The sequence below is a fragment of the Penaeus vannamei genome, chromosome 5 (genome assembly GCF_042767895.1).
Source record: "Penaeus vannamei isolate JL-2024 chromosome 5, ASM4276789v1, whole genome shotgun sequence".
Lineage (NCBI taxonomy): Eukaryota > Metazoa > Arthropoda > Malacostraca > Decapoda > Penaeidae > Penaeus > Penaeus vannamei.
The window spans coordinates 28,397,111-28,411,752 of record NC_091553.1 but is presented as its reverse complement, the minus strand read 5'-3'; the positions used below and the strand labels follow the sequence as shown (position 1 = coordinate 28,411,752).

The 14,642-nt window shown below is 38.7% G+C and overlaps 2 protein-coding genes across 2 annotated transcripts in view; both read left to right on the top strand.

Moving 5' to 3' along the window:
• The window catches only part of LOC113807707 (venom protease), a 19,456-nt gene extending 13,028 nt beyond the window's left edge, over positions 1 to 6,428 (top strand). Inside the window, exons 6-10 of the mRNA XM_070122004.1 lie at positions 456 to 598; positions 2,251 to 2,411; positions 4,857 to 4,952; positions 5,341 to 5,492; positions 5,890 to 6,428. Coding sequence (XP_069978105.1) covers positions 456 to 598; positions 2,251 to 2,411; positions 4,857 to 4,952; positions 5,341 to 5,492; positions 5,890 to 6,057 — 720 coding nt within the window. The 3' untranslated portion in view covers positions 6,058 to 6,428. The remainder of the gene's footprint in view (positions 1 to 455; positions 599 to 2,250; positions 2,412 to 4,856; positions 4,953 to 5,340; positions 5,493 to 5,889) is intronic.
• Positions 6,429 to 10,261: 3,833 nt separating this feature from the next.
• On the top strand, positions 10,262 to 12,878 carry LOC113807708 (WAS/WASL-interacting protein family member 1). Its single transcript, XM_027359023.2, has 2 exons — positions 10,262 to 10,586; positions 11,550 to 12,878. The coding sequence occupies exon 2, from the start codon at positions 11,558 to 11,560 to the stop codon at positions 12,572 to 12,574; it is 1,017 nt and encodes a 338-aa protein (XP_027214824.2). The 5' UTR covers positions 10,262 to 10,586; positions 11,550 to 11,557; the 3' UTR covers positions 12,575 to 12,878.
• Positions 12,879 to 14,642: the final 1,764 nt, after the last annotated feature.

The following is a 14,642-nucleotide window of genomic DNA, read 5'->3' as shown; positions in this document are numbered from 1 at the left end:
TAAAAAAAAGATATTTCACATAGTGATTATGATGAAAACGAGAATGATAGATACAAAATACGTTTACTGAAGTAATGATTATAATGAACAAATATATTGAATTCCAAACTACTTTCCTGAAATAACATATCACACATAAAAATGTACATAAAATCACACATAATAATGATTCAAAGAATAAATGAATGAGAAAGGACACATAATATGTTAAATTTTAAAAATCACATAATAATATCAGGTTTAAAAAATCACATAATAATATCAGGTTTAAAAAATCACATAATAATAGTTTTAAAAATCCAAAAAACACAAGAATTTCAAAAATCAAAAAAATACAAGAATTTCAACAATCAAAAAAACAATAATTTCAATAATAAAAAAACACATGATAATTTCAAAAATCCGAAAATCACACACGATAAAACAAAAGAAAAAATCCGACTTCCACGCTGCAGGTGGGGGCCCACCCGTGGCTGGCGGCGGTGGGGACGCGCCTCGCGGACGGGCGCTTCTTCGCCAACTGCGGGGGCACGCTCATCTCCCGCCGCCACGTGCTCTCGGCCGCCCACTGCTTCGACAACCCTGGCATCGACGATCCGTGAGTTCGCTCGACTTGGTTGGGCTTTGGAAGAACATCTCTGGGGGAGCTGTGGGTTTGCTTTCTATTATGTTTTTATATTTTTTATATTTTTTTAAAGGGAGGGGGTGGAGGTAGGTGTTTGTTTCGTTCGTTCACACACACACACACACACACACACACACACACACACACACACACACACACACACACACACACACACACACACACACACACACACACACACACACACACACACACAAACAAACACACACACACACACACACACACACACACACATGCACGCACGCACGCGCGCACACACACACACACTCACACACACACACACACACACACACACACACACACACACACACACACACACACACACAAATTTTGCATATTCATTCTAATCAATTTTTTGTACCGTCGTCATATTAGTGTGTTTTTTGTAAACCATATTTATTTAAATGTAAATGTAGGCCTATTTTAACTGCATTTACTGTACCGTTCAAGTTTTGTGGGTATCGTAACCTATCGGTCTTTAAGGCTCGTGGGGCTGGGGATTAATATTATAACGGTCATAGAAATCTCTTAAACCCTTAATATTTTAATCAATACACAAAACATAATAAACAAGTGGCACACCATTATGGAAATCTTAGCAATAAACAATAATTTAAATAAGCAATATTCTCAAATAATTTAATTCATATCTAAGGTTAATTCCATATACCCTCCCTTTTTCTACCAATTATAAATCAACATTTTAATAAAAGATAAAATTATACGTGACAGAATCGAGACTCTCACACCCAGTGTAACCATGTTCTTTCTATGATTTCCCTTCCTTTCATCTTTATAATTTTCCTCTCTTACACTTCGCTCTAAAAACTAATTTCATTCTCTATCTATTAATTGATATCCCCCGGAACAGTCACGTGACCACAAAAATAAAGCATAATGGCGTTTTCTTCTCGCGGCATGCTCCATTATTTCTCCTCTCTGTTACATGGAGGAAGGCCAGGACTCGTCTCGATTATCATAGATCAACACAAAGGGGTTTAACTATTACGTTAATACACTTATCATCACAATGTATTATATGAGGGTAAAAGGTGATTTTAAATACCAGCACTCAGCTTCCCTGTCACATGGAGGAAGGCCAGGACTAGTCTGACGAGAAATCTCTTAAACTAATGAACTCTTTCCTTTTCCTAATGAATTGTTAACATTTAAACAAACAAACCATTTATAAATGAGTATTATAATTTACTCTATTTGTTATGACATAAAACTTTGTTATATTGATATGCCTTTAGATTTATGAAAATATGTAAACAAATGCTTCAGTGACGGATATGCATCTTTGAAATCAGAGACAGTGCACCTTTTTAAATGTCGAATAAACAATGATCTCGATATATATATATATATATATATATATATATATATATATATATATATATATATATATATATATATATATATATATATATATATATATATATATATATATATATATATATATATATATATATATATATATATATATATTATGTATATATCACACATAATAATAAGATATACATACATATATAAGAAAAAGCTTGTTTTTTCATACTCATTTTTGGTTTATACCCTTCGTTTCCTCCACGCCCGCCTCGCCGTAGGGCCATCGTGATCCTGGGCGAACACAACCTTCTGACGACCGCCGACGGAGCGAGACCTCAGGAATTCCGCATCGCTAGTCGTCGCGGCAACGGCTACAACCGACGGACCAGCGAGAACGACATCATGCTCCTCACTCTGGACCGGGACGCCGTTCTTGATGGTGAGGAGGACTGGGGGAGGATGAGGGGAGGGGGATGGTGGCGGTGGTGAGAAAAAAGAGGGTTGGTGGCGGTGGTGAGGGAGAAAGGGGTTGGTGGTGGTGTGGGAGAAGGGGGGATGGTGGCGGTTGTGGTTGTGAGGGAGAAGGGGGTTGGTGGTGGTGAGGGAGAAGAGTATTGGTGGCGTTGGTGGTGATGAGGAAGAAGAGGGTTGGTGGTGGTGGTGAGGGAAAAGAGGGGATGGTGGTGGTTGTGGTAGAGGGAGAAGGGGGTTGGTGGTAGTGAGGGAGAAGGTTGGTGGTGGTGGTGGTGGTGAGGGAGAAGAGGGTTGGTGGTGGTGGTGAGGGAGAAGAGGGTTGGTGGTGGTGAGGGTGAAGGGGGTTGGTGGTGGTTGTGGTAGTGAGGGAGAAGGGGGTTGGTGGTGGTTGTGGTAGTGAGGGAGAAGGGGGTTGGTGGTGGTTGTGGTAGTGAGGGAGAAGGGGGTTGGTGGTGGTTGTGGTAGTGAGGGAGAAGGGGGTTGGTGGTGGTTGTGGTAGTGAGGGAGAAGGGGGTTGGTGGTGGTGAGGGAGAAGAGGGTTGATGGTGGTGGTGAGGGAGAAGAGGGTTGGTGGTGGTGGTGGTGAGGGAGAAGGGGGGATGGGTGGCGGTTGTGGTAGGGAGGGAGAAGGGCGTTGGTGGTAGTGAGGGAGAAGGTTGGTAGTGGTGGTGGTGAGGGAGAAGAGGGTTGGTTGTGGTGGTGGTGAGGGATAAGGGGGTTGGTGGTGGTTGTGGTGGTGAGGGAGAAGAGGGGTGGGGGTGGTGGTGAGGGAGAAGGGGGTTGGTGGTGGTGGTGGTGGTGGTGAGGGAGAAGAGGGTTGGTGGTGGTGGTGAGGGAGGAGGGGGGATGGTGGCGGTTGTGGTAGTGAGGGAGAAGGGGGTTGGTGGTGGTGAGGGAGAAGAGGGTTGGATGAGGGAGAAGAGGGTTGGATGAGGGAGAAGAGGGTTGGTGGTGGTGGTGGTGAGGGAGAAGAGGGTTGGTGGTGGTGGTGAGGGAGAAGGGGGGATGGTGGCGGTTGTAGTAGTGAGGGAGAAGGGGGTTGGTGGTGGTGAGGGAGAAGAGTATTGGTGGTGGTGAGGGAGAAGAGGGTTGGTGGTGGTGGTGAGGGAGAAGGGGGGATGGTGGCGGTTGTGATAGTGAGGGAGAAGGGGGTTGGTGGTGGTGAGGGGGAAGGGGGTTATGGTGGTGGTGGTGAGGGAGAAGACGGTTGGTGGTGAGGAAGAAGAGGGTTGGTGGCGGTGGTGAGGGAGAAGAGGGTTGGTGGTGGTGGTGAGGGAGAAGGGGGGATGGTGGCGGTTGTGGTAGTGAGGGAGAAGGGGGTTGGTGGTGGTGAGGGAGAAGGAGGATGGTGGCGGTTGTGATAGTGAGGGAGAAGGGGGTTAGTGGTGGTGAGGGAGAAGAGGGTTGGTGGTGGTGGTGAGGGAGGAGGGGGGATGGTGGCGGTTGTGGTAGTGAGGAAGGGGGTTGGTGGTGGTGAGGGAGAAGAGTGCTGGTGATGGTGAGGGAGAAGGAGGATGGTGGCGGTTGTGGTGGTGTTGGTGCTGGTAAGAGGGACGGGGATGCTGTTGGTGTTGTTATTGGTGGATGTAGTGTTAATGTTGGTGGTGGTGTGTATGTGTGTGTGTGGGGGGGGGGTCTTGATGGTGTCGTTGTTGGTGGTGGTGGTTGTGTTATAGTTGGTGGTGATAGTCCTTTTGTCGCTGGCTATGGTGAGAGGGTTTGGTTTGTTGTTGTTAGTGGTGTTATTGTTGTTGGTGTTGTGGTGGTGGTTTTTGATGCTGGTGGTTGTTGTTGGTGTTGTGGTAGTGGTAATGTTGGTCGTAGAGGTGGTGATGGTGGAGGCAGGGGTGGTGCTGTTGGTTTTGTTGGTGGTGCTGGTGTTATATATATATGTGTGTGTGTGTGTGTGTGTGTATGTATATATATATATATATATATATATATATATATATATATATATATATATATATATATATACATATATATGTATATAATATATATGTGTGTATATATATATATATATATATATATATATATATATATATATATATATATATATATATATATATATATATGTATGTATATATATACGTGTATATAGATAGGTAGATAGATAGAAATATGTGTGTATATATATATATATATATATATATATATATATATATATATATATATATATATATATGTATATATATATATATATATATATATATATATATATATATATATATATATATATATATATATATATATATATATATATATATATATATATATATATATATATATATATATATATATATATATATATATATAAATGAATGTATATATACACAATATCATATATTATGTATCACATATATATTTATACTATAATATAAATTTTATATATTAATCTCTCCTTTTCCAGATTTTGTGCAACCTGCGTGTCTGCCTTTCAGTGACCCGAACCGAGATTACCTGAACGAGAACCTGCTCGTGGTTGGCTGGGGAAGGACGGCATTTGGTGAGTTTTGAGGGAGAGTCGACAAAACGATAAGGAATTGAAAAGATAACAAAAATGAATAAATGAAGATACAGATAGATCAAATCGTATGAGCAGCCGGTGATTGGTAGTGGTGATGATGGCGAATGATGATGGTAAAGATGATGATGATGATTGTGATGGTGAAGTTGTTGATGATGGCGATAGGGATGATGAGAAACGAATAAACATAAACGATGTGTGAGAATGCATCTTGAATCTAACAACAAAGTAATATTTCACGTAATTCTTGGAGCAGAGCAATATGAAAGACAAATATCTGACGTTGGGAACACAATATATTTCTTAAACCTTTGTTTTCATTTATCTTTCGAAGAGTAACCCATCCCCTTCCCTCTCCCGCGTGCAGAGAACCGCAGGACATCGCCGGTGCCCAACGAGGCTTTCGTGCCCGTCGTGGACAGGGGCCAATGCCAAGCCTCTTACCGCAACGTCGAGACCCGGCCTGTGGTGGACAGCCGGAACATCTGCGCCGGGAGAGGAGGCCAAGACTCGTGCAATGTGAGTAGCAGCGGAGACGAGGGAACGAGGTGGCGGATGGCTTGGTGCAGGGGAGTTTTGGGCTAGTTTGTTTCGACTTTATTTTGAGTGAAAGCAAGGCAGTAATTTTGGGTAGTTTTACTTGATTTCCCTTGTCTTTAGTGGAGAAACAGAAGGGCTAAAAGTTCTCGTTAAGTGATAATTATATTGGTTCCGTTGGTTCTACTTGCGAGAATAACAACTGACGTATGGTCAAATAAATAATAGACATATCTAAATTTCAGATCTACTCTGTTGAATGTAAATCCAGTGTTCACATATAAACAGGATATCAATGCAAATATACTACCAATTCCCCAGGCGTGAAAGGAATCCTCCAAACAGAGACTTAACTGGCCCATTCCTCTCCTCCCTCCAGGGTGACAGCGGAGGCCCTCTGCTCTACCTGGACAACAGCAGTGACCAGTATTACGTCGTCGGGATTGTGTCCTTTGGGGTGAAGTGTGCCTTGCCCGAGTTCCCAGGCGTCTACACGAAGGTCGGCCATTTCTTGGGCTGGATCAGAAGCGTGGTGGAGACTACGTAGGCTGCAGGTCGGTCGCGTCGCAAGAGGATCTCTGCAGTGTCCATTTTTCATCTTTTAATGCATCTTTATTTTGTTCATACTTTTCGCCCGGCGAAACCTCTCGCCAGCACTGGCGAAAGATTTTAAAAGTACGGGCCTAAGGATCTCAATTTTCTGCTGATCTTTTGGAAGGATAAGGATCTTTTTAACAAATTTCAAGAGCCTGAATTTATTAGTGTCCATCTTTTAAGAATATAAATTGTTTTTGTTCTTTTATCATTTTCAGGATTTATTTTTCGTTTGTACCTTTGCACTGATAAGGTTTCTTTCTTATTTGAGGAAAAGGGCATTTATATAGGTTATACTTAGTACAAGTAAATATATTTGTTTATCGCATGGTGTTTTGATTTTACCTTCTGTAAAAATGCATATTCATATTTCACTGTACATTATGTGAAATTTTAAAACAAAAATGCATATCATGACTAAAGTGACATTAGAGATTATTAGTTTGCAATGCATTTATCAGCTAACCAAATAATTGTTCACTGAAATCCGCACTGAATTTCTTTAATGATGCTTTTCCCGCGAAGAATCCGAGAGGCCATGCTGTAACAAGCAGAAAATAAACAAAACGGGACTTAAACGCTGACCGAAGTTTACCCAAGAACCCAACCTTTGCTGAAGTTTTCGGTGTTGGTGCTTGTAGCCTGCTATACGAGTGAGCGTATTGCTTCGCCGAGGTCGACATTGAAATCAGTTGAACCCCACAGCTTCGTAATACAGGCATCTCCTCTCCTGTGGCGACAGGGGAGAAGAGGCTTACAAAGGAAGACACATTTCTGACGGCGCCGCGGCAACGTTAATGAAGGTGAAAATGAAGGGGAAGCACAGTAATTAGGCAACGAATAAAAGGCACCTCCCTCTTCTCTGGCAGATAACATCGGTAAGGAGCGTGCTGGTGTAGAGTCCAGGAACAAGGAGTGTTATAGAGGAACATTCTGTGATCCTGGAAATAGTTGTAACATTTTCCGTTGCTTGTTCCTTCTGTGGGGTACAGTGACGGCAATAGTTCGTGGACTTCTGGTGTCCTCGGAGTGAGAATCACCAGATAACGAGGGGCGTTGTTAACTTCATAATAAGTGTCCTCGATTTTATATGTTTAAATTTTGTAATCTTTTTTTGTGCACATAAACTATTGTATTGCGCAGAAGTAAAAATTAATAATAAATTTAGGTACACTAATATCTCTACTCGGTTACTTGTTTATACTTTGGTCGCACGGCTTGCAGTTTTACTTATAAAACTTTGCGGTGGCAGCGAGACTAAATTTTCGTAACAAGCTGTAATCCATATATCAGTTTATATACCTGTCACATCTTGTTTACGATTATTATTATCATTGTCATTATTATTATTATTATTATTATCTTTATTTTTTTTATTATCATCTTTATTATTATTATTATTATTATTATTATTATCATTATTGTTGTTATCATCTTTATTATTATTATTATTATTATTATTATTATCATTATCATTATTATTAACCATTATTATCATTACTTGTAGTAGTAGTAGTAGTAATAGTACTGTTATTGCCGTTTTTATTAGTAGTAATGACAGTATTATCACCATTATAATTCTTGTTATTTTTTTATATTATCTTTATTACTAACATCATCACCATTATCCATATTTTTCTCATTTTCATTATTATTATTATTATTATTATTATTATTATTATTATTATTATTATTACTATTATTATTACTGTTATTATTATTATTATTATTATTATTATTATTATTATTGTTATTATTGTAATTATCATTATCATCATCATCATCATTATTATCATTATTATTGTTATTATTATTATTATTATCATTGACTACTATTACCACCATCGTCATTACCATTATCATCATTATTTTTATTTCCAGCATCTTCATTATAGTTATCAATAGCATATCATTATTGTTATTGTTATTAATATCATCTTTGCTATTGTTTCTATCATTATCATCATTACTATTATATTCACTATTATTATTATCCTTGTTATTATGATCATTATCATGATTATTATTATTATCATTATTATTATTATCATCACGATTATTGTTATCACCATGGTAATCCCCATTATTATGGTTAGTAATGTTCGTAATATTAACATTTTCTTTATTATCGATATCATAATCATTATTATTGTTAGTTATTGTTCTTACTGATATCATCATTATTGTTATTATTATGACTATCATTTTATTATTACCATTATTATTATCATTATTGTTATTATTATTGTTGTTATTATTGTTATTATTATTGTTGTTATTATTGTTATCATTATCATTATCATTATCATCATTATTATTAACGTAATTTTTTATTATTATTATCATTATTATTATTGTTATTGTTATTGATATTGTTATTATTATTATTGTTATTATCATTATTATTATTATTATTATCATTATTATTATTATTATCATTATTACCATTATTATTACTAACATTATCATTTTGTTGTTCTTGTTTTGTTATTGTTTTTGTTATTATTATCATTATCATCATCATTATCATTACTATATTTAATATTGTTGCTGTTGTTTCTTATTGCTATTATCATCATTATTATTATTATCATTAATATTTTTATTATTATTGTTGTTATCATTATTATTATTACTATTATTATTACTGTCATTATTGTGAGATATTACTATCACCATCCTCACCACCATTTTTATCATTAGTAATGCCAATAGTATCATCATTTTTATCAATATTATTATCATCATCGTTCTTATCAATATTGTTGTTATTAGTATCATTATCATTATCATTGTCATCATCATTATTATCATTATCATCATTATCATAATTGATATTATTATCATTAATGTTGTTATTGTTGTTATCAGTATCATAATTATTAGCATTATCATTTTCATTTTCATTTTCATTATCATTATCATTATTGCTTTTATTGTTTTTATTATTATTATTATCATTATTATTATGTTTTGTTGTTATAATCATTATAATTGTTATTATTGTTGTTTTTGTTTTGTTGTTATTTCTATTATCGTCATTTTCAGTATCCTCAATTATATTATCATCATTACTAATATTATAGATTTTTAAATCATCATTATTTGTATTATATAGTTCATTATCATCATTATCATTACCTTAATTGTTTATAATAATTCGTTCTTATTTCTACGCATATGCTTATTATCATTGATATTAGTGTTGTTATTATCATTATTATTACTATTACTATTGTTTTTGTTATTGTTATTGATAAAATTACTATTATCCTTATTGTTGTTATTATTTTTGTTGCCGTTGTTATTATTGTCATAAATATTGATAATTTTCTTATCATTTTTGTTATTATTATCAATTACTATTATTGATATTATCATTATCATTATTATCATCACTATTATTAGTAGTATCATTAGTATTATTATCAACATCATCATCATTACCATCTTCATTACTTTTTTATTTTTATCAGTGATTATTATTATTGTTTCTATTTTATTAACACAGTCATCAATATTACCATAATTAGTAGTAGTATCATTGTTGTTCTTATGATCACCATCATTATCATCATTAGCAGCAATAAAAGTGTTTTCATCATCCTGTCAGTAAAACCAAGGAAAGAACTGTAAAACCCAATCTTATCTCTATCACTCTCCCTGAGTCACTCCCATGTTGTTTACCGGACCCAGGGAGCCCATTATGGTGTAATCTTCTAGAAGGTTCTTTCGTCACCATGACTAAGCAAAACTGAAAGCGTTAGTCACACCTGATCGTAGTGTGAGAAGTGTTATTTCGTTATATCGAATCTGCATGTTTTTGTATAAGCAATTTTTTTCAGTTTAGTGTGTGGTAATACATAATTTGTTGAGTGGTAAGTCAAGCGAAGTTGTTGACGCTTTTAAATTCATACCGAGTGTCGCCATCCTCTGTCAATGTTGCCAACAGCTCATCCAGGGTGTCGTCATCTGTCAGCGTTGCCAACAGGTCATCCAGAGTGTCGTCATCTTCCGTCAGCGTTGCCAACAGTTCATCTTGTCGTTGTCCAGCTTTGGGTAGTAAGTCTGCGAATCATATGTGTCAAAAAAGGTATATTTTTTATTGCTTCGCTACGTTTGCTGTAATAAACGGGTAGGGGTAGATATCCATTACCCGATGAAAAGGAAGCATATTGCGCCATTTTCGTCAGCGTTGCGGCATATCAAACCGCTTCGCTGCATATAAAGAGACGTGCAAGCAGGCAGACGGATCTAACAGCAGGCAACACCCGCACGGCAGTATTTCCTTCGAGCTACGATCTTCAGAAGCAGCGTTTGCAAGATTTTCTTCGATTTTCCGTCCTTCAATCGAGCCATATTCAATTTGGAAGACGACCACAGCCTGGCCGCCCTCACTTTCCTCACGGGACAGTCGTCGAACTGTGTCAGGGACCATTTTTTCTCCAAATTTCGAGGTTTTCAGGTTTTCGTCACCCCGAGGTAAGCATTGGTGAGGTTTGCTTTTTTTTCATTTATGTTGTTTTTTTCGCAGCTGTCATAAGGAAGAGTCTAATGATACATGCGTGGGTTCATTGAGCATCTACAACCGTTACTTTATTTTTTATTTTTTCATTTATCCATTTATGTTTGAACATAGTGACATTTGTTGCTATTGACTTTAGATATTCCATATTCTCGCGATAGCTATCAGTATTATTCAAAACCGTATTTTCCCCCGGACTATTTTTTATATTTTTTGTCTGATTCATCCCATTCGTTTGATAGTTGACGATATTGAATGTTATTTTTTTCGCACATTTCAAACTTTTTCGTACATTTTTAATGAATCGTTTTACACAGATGCAATAACCTTATGTCCAGATCTTGCCAGTGTTTCGTAGCCTCACGATGGTAAAGTTGCTCGCAGAAGGAGGATGAACTTGTAACATATTTTGTGAGGGCAGAACTTGTAAAAATTACTTGTCTAGTCTTATTTGGCAATAAGAAAGATTATCCGTTCATCTATTAAAGCGTTAAATTATATGATTAAATACTTCATCAAAACTTACCAAGTTGTTAGTTTACCCCTCACGTATCGTATATTTTAATGTCCTAGTAGATGTCATAAATGTGAGCATGTCCAGGCTTATTTCGAGTCTGCCGAGACAGTCTGTATCATTTTTCATCTTCCTTATGACCCGCCATGCCGGGAGTTCGCGGCCTCATCGTCAGCTCGCGTGAGTAAACAGCAATTTTTTGTCCTAACCTTTACCTTCCAAGTGACATAGACGAGCGGCGAGTGAGATCCGTCCTTCAAGAGGCTTCTGCAGAGCTGCGAGTTAGGTCGAGTCGGCCCGGGACGGCTTGACCCGCGGACCCTCGCTCTGCCATCTGCGGGGCGGTGCGTGCCCTTTCCTTTCCATTCTTCCCTTGACTGTCGTCCTAACATAGCCACTCTCACAGCAGCCAGTATGTTTCCTCCGAGGTTCGCCGATGCCCCGCGGGGGCCGTTCCAGCACCGCCATCCATTCCCGCTGCACATGAGGCGTCGAGGCTTCCCACTGAGGGGAATGCAGCGCGGGCTGCCATTGCCCCGACCTGTGGTTCCTCCCCATTCTGCGCCTGGACTGCGCCACCATTTTCCCCCTTTGAGGTGTCCTCTCGGCAGCGGCGCCAGGAGCCATGGCTTTCCAGAATTTGTTCCTTTCTTAGCTTTTGGAAGGTTTCCTCCATCACATCCTCACGACCATAACGCTCCATTTGGAGGCTGTCCTCCTCCACCACCATGTGGAAGGTACCCTCCTCCCCCTCCTCCTCCGCCACCATGTGGAAGGTACCCTCCTCCCCCTCCTCCTCACCACCAAGACGTTCACCTTGTGGACTGCCCACCTCCTCCTCCACCTCCTCCTCCTCACCACCGAGTCGGGTCCTTCGGAAGGCATCCTCCTCCCCATCCTCCATCGCCCCCACGACAGGATGGCGAAGAGCCTTGTTTGGACTTTGAGGATCCCTTGGAGCAGCCTGGGGACCGCAAAGAACCGTCCGCCGGGGAAGAGAAGAACCAGGAACACGAGGCAGGATGTTCAGCCGCCAGTTCCGATCTCTGGGCGGCCGTTGGGGTCGGATCATGGACAGCCGAGGTCGAAGTCGGACCCTTTTTGGCCGGGGAGATACAGGTGAACAGCATGAGACGTCTTGGGGTAGAGGTCCACGCTGCGCATTACCACGGGGACGCGCTCGTCGCCTCCATAGTGCAAGTGCTGCCTCCGCCGCCGTCTGGCGGGCCTTTCGTGGTGTCTCATGCCGTGTCCCTACATGGCTCCGTTCTCCTGACCGCCTGGGCCGACGCCGGTGTTCCTGAACCCGATGTCGTCCAGACCGACGGCGACGGGACCGCGGCCGAGGCTGGCGGTAACAAAGACGACCCAGATGACGATGGTAGACAAGAGAAGATCGTCGATAGCATTTCAGAAATCGAGATTGCCTGAAACGAAGACTGGCTGAAGACTGGCGTATTAAACGAAGAACTTTACCGAAAACTATTCTAGCATATATTTTTAGATGTAGTAGATCCACGTTCCACACTTTGTTTCGTGGATAGAGTATTGTAAGGCGTTTTATGTAACATCATATAAGTAATCGTGTCATACTTATACTTTTATCTGTATTGTAGTACATCAGTACTGCTACAGAGCTAAATGATATAGATAGGGATTAATCGAGAAAATTTGATGATAGGTTCATATATATAGATATATATATGCATGTGTGTATAATAAAGGATTTAAGTAATAGAGTATTTCTTTCCTCAAAGACATCCTTCTAAAGTGTCTATCATGCAACAAAGCACAATGCAAGAAAAAAACAAAATATGTAATTCTTCAATATAGTTTTTGTGCAATATAACTAACAGGGAAAAACATATATTTCTTTCCAACTCACATTGAACACAGGACACTAAACGTCCCTAATACTGAAAGAATAATACAAGAAAGCTAATAAACCAAAGCCTAATACTTTTTTGAAACATACATCATGCTGTCTCAAATCTAGAAAGTTTAATCACTCAAAATATTAAATCTTGTAAGATATAAGACTGTATTAGCAATTCTGTAAGACTTTCACATAATGGTCTTCTATGTGCCTAGTTGTACGTCAGTACTGCGTCAGCGCTAGATTGTATTGACTGTGATTCAATAAAATATCACTATAGTAGAAAGAGCGAAAGGGGCGGAGAGGGACGGAAAAAGATGGAGACAAAGCGAAACGGAGAGAAAAGAGAAAGATGTATGGAGAGAGAGGGAAAGAGCAAGAGACAGAGGGAGATGGAGCGAGCAAGAGAAAGAAGAGAAAAGGAGAGAGAAAGAGAGAGGCAGCCTTTTTTACTTGGAGAAAATAAAGACAGAAAAGAGAGAGAGAGACAGACTGGCAGACACTGGAAAAGGGGATTACCTTTTTTACAGAGAGGTAGAGAGGGAGACATAGAGAGAGGGACTTATTTCTTTACTCTGAGAGAGAGAGAGAGAGAGAGAGCAGACTTTTTTCTTTACACAAGGAGAGAGAGAGGGAGAAGGAGACAGATAGACAGAGAGAGAGAGAGAGAGAGAGAGAGGACTTTTTCTTTACTCTGAAGGAGAGAGAGAGAGAGAGAGAGAGAGAGCAGACTTTTTTTTTACTCTGAAGGAGAGAGAGGGAGGGAGAAGGAGAGAGAGAGAGAGAGGACTTTTCTCTTTACTCTGAAGGAGAGAGAGAGAGTAGACTTTTTTCTTTACTCTGAGATAAAGAGAGAGAGAGTCAAAGTCAAAGTCAAAATACTTTATTCCAATAATTACAGTGGTTATTCTTTACATAAATACATTCATATTTACAATTGATTATTTAATAGGTGTTCTTTTAATTTCGTTTTGAAATTACAAAAGCGATTAATGACATATATTATCTGGTAACATGTTCCATAACTTGGGTCCACGTATTTCCATTTGTCATGCCCCTGTATCAGTACTCGATCTCTCAACATAAAGAGAATTTTCTTGGCGTGTCACGACATCTGATGTGGTCCCTACATATTGCAAGGGCATTGACCATTGCGGGTAATTTCCATGAATGAGCTTGTAGATGAATACACATGTCATAACTGCATTTAGGTTGGACTTTTAACCATTTTAATTTTTGGATATACGGGCTGATGTGATCAAGTTTACTGATATTACCTGGGTTCTTATATCTAATTAACTTTTAAACCAAAAGGTATCAATTTTATGAATTACTAATTTGTTAAGGAGAATTCCATGGTTGACACTATCAAAAGCCTTAGAAAGGTCGCATAATGTGAGCAAATTTACCTGTTATTATAAATTTAATCAGTAATTTGTAGTAAAGCTGTTTCAGTAGATAACATTTCTGAAACCATGTTGCGTTTTAGATAATAAGTTAGTATAGTAATAGGGCGATAATTAACCACATCGCCTATATCCCCCGACTTGAAAATTAGTGTTACTGTACCATGTTTCCAAAGCGATGGAAAGACGCCAGTGACCAGACAGATGTTAATAATGA

Coding starts and splice junctions, on each gene's coding strand:
- LOC113807708 (XM_027359023.2), top strand. CDS start 11,558: ATGTTTCCTCCGAGGTTCGCCGATGCCCCGCGGGGGCCGTTCCAGCAC.